General features: G+C 30.1%; 1 protein-coding gene across 1 annotated transcript; it reads left to right on the top strand.

Annotated features, from left to right (window-relative positions):
- Positions 1-726: 726 nt before the first annotated feature.
- LOC102670100 (agamous-like MADS-box protein AGL62) lies at positions 727-1,263 on the top strand. The gene has a single exon (XM_006589833.1). The coding sequence runs from the start codon at positions 727-729 to the stop codon at positions 1,261-1,263; it is 537 nt and encodes a 178-aa protein (XP_006589896.1).
- Positions 1,264-9,344: the final 8,081 nt, after the last annotated feature.

Here is a 9,344-nt window from a genome sequence, read left to right as displayed (position 1 = left end):
TGAGCTTCAAACATAACTGATTCTTATCCAGTCAAATTGAGATAAACAAGTTCAACATGATATGACTCATTTCTCAATGGTGCAAACTGCAACGGGAGTATAAAGTCAATTGTACCAAAATATAATTGACATATAGTAAAAAAGATAAAAATTAGGAACAAATTATTTTCAATAGATTTTCTTTTATTGGTTGACATTCATTGGAAATGACAAAATTTGTTGGGTCCCACATCATATGTAATGATTTTCTCTCTCTTGAATTTGTAGTTTTCAATAAATTCCAACTAATTACAGATGGCGTGTTAGAAGGAGTATGCTAAAAACTATTTCATAGCCATCCTTTGGTAATAAATTAACTATCATTTTCCTTAATTAATTATTGAACCAAATTATTCTTCAAATAACAGATAAGACTGACACTGTAAAAGAAAACTACCTGGAAAAAAACTCAGTACAGATATACATTTATGTACCCAGAATGGTATATATAGAAAATAATTTGCACATACCATATAAGGCATTCAATTGAGATTCACTTAATCTTGAAACCATTTTAATGCAGTCAAAATACAGGTCAGAAAGTCCACAGAGGCGCGCTTGGCTCACCATATCAGACTCTAGTTCGCCAAACCAAACCTTTTCCTATAAATTGAGCCTAACATCTCCTCTATGTTGCACATCAATATTCATATTTCATATCATATAAGATAGCAAAGCCTATAACCCATGGAGTCAAACAACATGCCAGACTTGAACGGTGTCGCTAAGAAGACTAAAGGCCGACAAAAGATCGAAATGAAGAAGATGAGAAACGAGAGTAACCTTCGGGTGACATTCTCGAAGCGTCGCACTGGGGTTTTCAAGAAAGCCAGTGAGCTTGCAACCCTTTGTGGCGTGGATGTCGCTGTGATTATGTTCTCACCCGGTAATCGAGTATTTTCGTTTGGCAGTCCCAGTGTTGATTCTGTTGTCCAACGCTATAAGACACAGGGCCCACCTCCCCTCCTTACCTTGGACCTCAACAAGGTGCACTCCACTGCGGACGAAGTTGAGCTCCACACACACCTCCACTGCTTGTCCAACCAAATTGCTATTGAGAAGAAGCGCACAAAGGATTTAAATCATTTAGCGAAGGCTGCAGAGGATCAGTTCTGGTGGGCTAGGCCTATTGAAAGCATGACCGATTCCCAACTTGACAAGTATAAGAAGATGTTAGAGGAGTTTAAGAGACAACTCAAAGAAAAACGTGGGAACCTCAACTGATGATGCCCTATTTAAAGTTTTAGTCAATGTTTTTTAATTTAATATGTTTTAGAATGAGCACTAGCTTAATCAAATTAATGTTTGGGATGTGGTTAGGATTGATTATCTAGGACTTATGTTTTCGTTATGTTGAATAGTCTTCATCATGTGTTGGTAAACTATGTTTCCTTTATGTTGTTTCTTTGCTTTGTTAGTGGAGTTTGTAATTGTGATGTAGTTTCTACATGATTTAGTGTTTGAATGAAAGGGCATCTTAAATACATAAAAATCCAATTCTATTAGAAATTCCAACCTTTTGAACTTTGGTTGAGGATTTTCATTTTCTCATCTTCAACTAAGGTAGGTCGAGTTTGGAGGTAAGCTTAAAATAGAACAGCACAAATAATTAAATCTCCATTCAATTTCGTAGGGGGTCAAAGAATAATTTAATGTATTTTAAATAGATAAGTAAAATATTTAATGTATTTTAAGTAATTAAAATATATTTTTAATTATTCTTTTAGTCTCCTAAATTTCAATTATGCCAATTGGATCCCCTACGTATCACAAATGTGTGATTTTAGTCCCTTAGATTTCAATTGTGACAATTGAGTGCCTTAGGTGTCTCTATTGTGCGATTTTAGTACCTTAAAATTTATAATTGCACTATTAGAACTATCATTTTTCAGGGAAAAAATCACATTATTGTGATACTTTGGGGACTAAAATCCCACAATTACAATACTTAAATGAAATTTATACAATTGTGTACATGAGGATCCAATTGACGCAATTGATATATAGGGGACTAAAGTCACACATTTGTGATAGCTGAGGGATCCAACTAGCTCAATTGAAACTTTAGGTATTTCAATTCTCAATTGTGATACCTTAAGGACCAAAAGTATTATTAAGCCAAAATGGAATTCATAAAATGCATGCAATCAATATTTTAAAATTTTTTATATTTTGTGTTTAGTCCCGACCATTTGGTTGGCTCTGTTAAGTGTTCATATGTCCATTAAATTTTTAAACAACAATTTGTGGTGGGTTTTTAAATCATCAATATTCATTTATAATTTCAAATTAAAATTTCTAGCAGCTTAAAAACCGTCAAATCAATTAAAGAAAAAAAGAAAGAAAGAAAACATATTTGGAACATAAAGACAATTCACAATCCACAACCTCATGCCAACTCTTGACAATAATACATATGCACTTACCTTGAAATTTTTTTTTGGAAGAAAAGACAATTTACAATCCAAAATCTCATGCAACTCTTCTCAATAATACATATGCATTTTCCAAGAAAATAGATCTAGTACATAAATCCCCAACTCTTATGCAACTCTTCACAATCCAAAATAAAAACAAAAACATCATTGGAACACAAGGATGATTCATTAAGGCCACAACTTTAACTTTCCCTTCAATGACAAGCACCTCATCAATTAAAGCAAAAAAAAAAAAGTCCAAACACTTGAATTAAAGATGTCACAACCTTGACCATTTTTTCATAACTACCCCAATGCTACCCAAAACACAAAGGTAATTGAAGATGACCCTTTTATTATCCTTCCACAATGTTGTGTGCGGGTGAGGTGATAATTGTTTCTCACACTTTGTTTTTGTGAGCAATTAGCCTAACTTTTTTAGGATTTTTGTTAATATATTGTTGCTATTGTGAATAAACTATTATAAAAAATCATTTCAGAAAATAAAAAGACAGTTTTTATTGTTTTGTTTTAAATTTTGATGTTACAAAGATATTTTTTAGTTTAAAGGATTGATAAGTTGCAGACTTAAGCTGACCATAGCTAGATGACCCTTCACCACAGCAAAAGAGGACCAGTTATCAAGTGAATGAATGTGAAGACTTGCCACAACGAATATGAATGTTGAAGACTAAGATATTGAGCAAGCACTCGCCACAATGAGTACAACTCTCACCATAGCGTAAGTTGGTCATAGAGCAAGAAGATTAAAGTGAAGTGTCATTTGCAAAAGATGAAGCCTCGTTGTAGTAAGAAGTGTCCTCGCTACAATGAAAGTCTAATGTGACAGAAAAAATATATAGATTTGGCTCTAAATAAAATAACTTGTAACATCATAATTGGCACCTTTTGTCATTTTTTCGATTCAGACTTATAGATTTGCATTTTTTCCTGTCTCTCTCTCTCTCTCTCTCTCTCTCTCTCTCTCTCTCTCTCTATTGTAACTTTTGATGTTAATGTTATTTTAGACCAAATCAAGATCCATTGCAGCTAAACATTGAAGTTGTTAATTGAATGAAGTAGTAACCAAGTATGTGATTCTTCATTTTCTGATTTATTTTCTTTGTTATACATGTGATCATATTCCAAATATTTGCTTAAATGCATGCTTAGGCTTGATCAAACTAACTTTTAGGAATTGAATTGTGTTGAAAAAAATTGATTCTAGATTTGAATTGGAATTGTGTGAGAGCTTAATTTTAGGAATGAAATCAATTTTTGCATTGAAGAGATTCATTGTTCATGTTCTAAGTTCTTGGTTAAGTTACCTAAGGAATTAGGAATTTAGCTAAGGAATAAAAGATTAATCACCTAAGGAATTAGGATTAATCAATTGAGGGTTAACAAGAATCAAAAGGAAGGAGAAGCCTTTAGGTTTAGGGTTAACAAGAATCAATTTTCTTGATTATTTACAGATTTTAAATTAATAATAATTAGTGGTTTATATCCTAGCTATTGATTTATTTAAATGACATCTAAAGTTTTAAAACAACTGGTCCATGGTGTGGTTGCATTTAAATGGTTTTAGAAAATTTTAAAATACCAAAAATTGTAATTTAATTATTTAAATAAATACAACCAATTTTAAAAACCACCAAAAAAAAATTTAAAAATTTTCACATATGCGTCAACACTTAATAGAGCCAACCTAATGGCAAGGACCAAATATAAAATAAAAAAAATCCAATGACGAAAAGACAAGAAAAATCTTACTAGGGAGCCAAAAAAAATTTGAGTATATTTCAAGAACCAATTAGAGACTTAAACCTTTTTAAAAAGTTAAATTAATTTTACAAGGTTATAATTAATCATTATCATGCAATTATGTATTACATAATAGTTTGATATTTAAGGTCACCTTATTTTCTTTAGCCCATTTGTTTTGAGATAAAATTATATTTCTAACAAAATAAATCCAAAAAAATAAATTCAATTTTATAATAATTTTATGTTGATTATAAGTAGATTTACAATATAGAATATTAATATAATAATTATGCTCATATTTTTATCTATTTTCTTTCATTGAATTTTCTTCTTATTTCTCTTTATATTTCCAATTATATATCACTCATCATATGTCATTTTCTCTCTTTTCTTTTACTTTTTTTTTCTTTCCATCTCTTTTTTGTCATTCTACATAAACTCCAAAATGGGATGTACCTTCATAACTACTTAAATTAATTGTAAGTAAAATATATTTGTATTTTATTTTTCCATTGGTTTTGCACACTCGATTTTGCATGATTCTTTGAAGATTGTTTAAGTGCATCCATTATGTGGATATGATTAAGGCATTGTGTGTTTTTAATTTAAATGTTCAGCCACTTATAGCAAAAAAAAAAAACTTTTTAATTATGAATTCCCTTGCATTAACCTTTGACCCAAAAACAATAAATGAGTTTGTACTTGAATCCTTGAGCCTAAAAAGGAAAAAAATATCTACCTTACTTTAAGGAATAGAAAATCATATCATATGGTTTGAGGCAAATTTGTTCCAAATTTAGGGGAGTTTGTTTTGTAATGCTCAAGGGATTGTTGTAAAACAAAAGCATACACATTTGGGAAAGCTACAATGTTTAAAAAGAAGTAGAAAATCAATCAAATTCAAAAACAATTTCAAGTTGTTGTTGCTATTTTAAATTTGTGAATAAAATGTTGGGAAACAGTGTTTAGAATTGTTTGTCTCATGAATTGAAAAGGAAATTAGTTAGTGTTCTCCTAGACCCTTGGGCGCTTTGATTTCTAGGATATAAAAAAACAATTTTCCTTTGTAGCCTAGTCAAATTACAACTTTAATAAAGTCCTTAGTGATCCATGTTGTGTGTGTGCAATTGCATTGAATGAGATGGTATGCAAAGTTGGGATTGTGTAATTCCAATATGGATTGATTGAATATCATGTGCAGCTGAAACACTTGTGTACTTAAGTAAAATACTATCCTTGTGAGAAATGAATTGTATTTTTTTATCTTTTCATTGCCAATTGCCATTCTTGTTGATCCCTTGAACTCTTGAGTTCATTTCTTTTATGATTCTATATATCAAAATCACCATAACAAGTGTGATTTTGAAATCGTGTGAACTTGTTTTGTTTTGGTGAACATGCTTATGTTTTGGGAATTGTAATTGATCCTAGTCCTTAGTCTTGTCGTTAATCTAACTTATTTTTGTTTATTTTACTTTTTCTTGAGGACAAGCAAAGCTTTAAATTTGAGGGAGTTTGATAACGGTTGTGCATTCCTATATTTGCAATCTATTTCACAACAATTATCTCACTTTTCCTTGAATCGTAGCTAAGTTTGTCCTTGTTTAAGTTAGGGAATATATATAATTAGTTAGATATTTTCATACAGTGAAAATTTAGAAAATTTATTAGCTTTTACATGTTTTTACAGTAATTTAGTCATTTTAGTGCACCTGGAAAAAAATTGAGGGTTTGGAAGTGAAAATTGATCACTCAATGAGTTTGCCAAGTAGCTTAACTAGGAAGCCATATTAGAAGAAGACACGTGGTAGCTGGTGGCTAAGCGAGAAGTCTATCTCTCTTAGCAAATTTCTCTTGAAGAAGCCATGTCAACAACATCAAGGCTCGTTGAGTGACGCAGCCTCTTTGGAAGAAGAAAAAAAGTGATCCCATGAAAAATTCACTTAGTGTGCTTTAATGAGGAAACAACAAAACAAAGATACTGCATGGAATTTGGATCCACTCATCATTGGAGACATTCAATATCAATCTAGGGTTGCGTGTGTAGCGGTTAGAGACTCAAGAACTTACTCTCTTTTACTTCCTTCACCAATCTTCCATTTTTTTTTTAACTTTCCCTTGTATGTTTTGGTAGCTTCTCATGACAATGAGGAGTTAATCTCTTTGAAGTTGAGGATTTTGTGTACTAACAAATCTCATGTAACTATGTCTACTATCTATTTAATGATTATTCAATAATAATGTTATTTCTCTGCTTTTAATGTTTGTTCTTGGCTTGATCACCCAAACACTTATTTGTATGTTTCATTGTCATTAGAAAATGCTTTAAAACTGAGATTTGAGAATACTATATAATGAATGTCTCATTTGGGGATAAAGTAATGTTTATTATTCTCTTGGCAATCCTTTCTCTTAAATAATTCATTTAACTTAACTTGCTTAGGAGTTAGGAGTAGAGTTAAGTGATTTAGCCTCTTTTACTCGAGAAATCAAGGTTAGAAGACTTGAGTGGATTGAGATATTGTTATGGTTCTCATTAAATAGATAAAAATAATTCTTTATCGAGATGTTTGCCAAGTACCACTAAAAACCCTAAGTAGTTTGTTTAATTGTTGTTTCCAATTACTGCACATCAACTGTTTGATATATTGTCTTTGTGAAATGTACCTTATTTTAAGTAGTTTAATTTTAGAGCTGAACTTCAATTTATTGCAACCTTATCTCAAAACAAGAAATTACCATTGCTTAGTTGTTGAGTTTACACAAAAAAGCTTAGTACAAACAAGTCCTTGAGGTGACCATCTTTCTACTTACTATTGAAAATACTACACTAATTGGTACATTCGTCAATGATGTAATAAGTTTTCTGGCTTCGTTGTCGGGGACTTGTTTCTCGTATTAGGCAACTTATGCTAATTTCATATTCTATGCAATGATTCGTTATTCTTCAATTCTTTGCTTTTAAATTCTGTTTTTGTATTACTCTTGAGTACTTTGCTAACATGTTCTTTAGTTGCTTTGTTCCATGTATGTGAGGTAGAGTTTCTTAAGAAGATCTAGTCCCTTTGGATCAAGAGATTCGAAGAACTTGTAGAAGAAACAATGCCTTAAGGAAGAAGCAAAAGCAAAAAGAGAATAGGGCTAAGAAAAGAACTCGACAAGCTTCATCTTCTTCACCACACAACCACAACCACAACCTACACCTCCACCACACTTGCCATTACTCTTAACTCTTCCTATCTTTGAGGAGCCTGAAATGGCAGAAGAAGAACATCCTAGAAGGACACTTGGAGACTATATTGCACATGTTGTGCAAAGGCACTTCATATTGGAATGTGTTATTTTGGCTATTAAAGGTTGTAGTGTCAATCTATAATTAGGATTGCTCCCATCAATTGGTCTTAGCACATCTCTCAATTTCATGTAAAAAAAGTTAATGGACCGGATTGGGTAATGCTCACCACTACTTACTAATATATTCACACAAAAAAACCACTACTTATTAATATTTGAAAATGTTTAACTATACATTTTCATTCAATATTGTTACTTTTAGGTACACTAATTAGATTCAGTAAAAAAAAAAATACACTAATTAGAAATATTTATTATCATTGATTTATACATTAATTATCATCCATATATTTTTTGTATAAAATAATTAGAAAGTAAAGCTTTATTCAACTTTTTTTTATGCAAAAGCTTTATTCATCTTTAACTTAATAAAAATATCTGATAAATTTAATTTATTTTAAATTAATGTCAAATAAATACTCTCGTTTTTACTTTGCGTATTATAAATCCTATAGTTTATGAAAAGTTGAATTCGAATGGAATTTGAATTTGGTCACTTTTCCCGTTTTCCATCCATGGAATATTTTATATGACATGATGTGGACATTTGATGAATAATAATATCTCTACTGATTATGAAACTACTTATACATTCATAAATATATATTAAATAAAAAAAACACGAGTTGAAAATCTTTTAGCATTCCATTGATTTGATCAAATTTATTTTATAGTTTCCTATTTATTGAAGGCGTACGTTAACGAGTAACGACTGATCCACATCCAATCAGGTTAGATTTAGAACTGTGGATTGCACGAGTCTCTGTTGTTATTTTAACAATATTAATATTAATTATTTTAATTTTATAAATTTTAAAAACATAATTTTTATTAAAAGAATTATCTACTTATTCATTTTTAAAATATTTACTTAACATTAATTTTATTATAGAAATTTGCAAAGATAAAAATTGATCATTTTTGTTTCTTTTAAAATTTTAAATATTTATTTAATATCCAAAAAAAAAACATAAAAATAAAATTGATTGATGTGAACTAGATATCTACAAAAAAAAAAAATAATAGTTTTGTAAAAAAAGTTAAATTGCTTAAATTTAAATTCTTAACATTTTATACAAACTGCATTTCCTTAAATGATAATAATAATAAGGTTAAATTACTCATTTGATCCCTATAGTTTCATGATTCTTACTTTTTTAATCCATATAGTTTGAGAGTGATCTTTTATTATTATTATTATTATTATTATTATTATTAAGCCTCAAGTACCAGCCTAAAGACTGTGTATGATTAGTCCATTAAAGATTCAAGTGTGTGGTTCGAATGTTTTAAGTTCTAACTAGTGTTATTAAACTAATTGGTCGGATGGATTAGGAACAAAACTTATAACCAGTTCCATTTTTTTATTTTTGGTGTACTAACCAGTTCGAGTTAATTCTTAGAATCATATGTTATTGATTTGATGTTGATGTCATCAAACTAGGTTAAAACACCTCTATGTAATAACTTTTTTCTTTTTCTTAAATCAATATAGTCTATATAATAATAACTTTCTATCGTGCTCTTGGACGCATAGATCTAGAAATCCGTGAGAAATAACTTTACTTAATTTTACTTGATTTTACTTAATAACTAGAGTTTTGCCCGTGCGACGCCTGGGCTCATACTCCTTTTTGAATATTACTAATATATGTGCAAAGTTCAATAACGATGTTTATTTGTATGATAATAATGTTGAGCTATGTTTAGAAAAAAGTAACATAAAGTAAGAATACAAACAAACCTAATGCTATTGTAAATTGTTGG

The sequence above is a fragment of the Glycine max genome, chromosome 10 (assembly GCF_000004515.6).
Source record: "Glycine max cultivar Williams 82 chromosome 10, Glycine_max_v4.0, whole genome shotgun sequence".
Lineage (NCBI taxonomy): Eukaryota > Viridiplantae > Streptophyta > Magnoliopsida > Fabales > Fabaceae > Glycine > Glycine max.
Note: the sequence above shows the minus strand (reverse complement) of the source record. Positions and strands in the feature narration are given on the sequence as shown.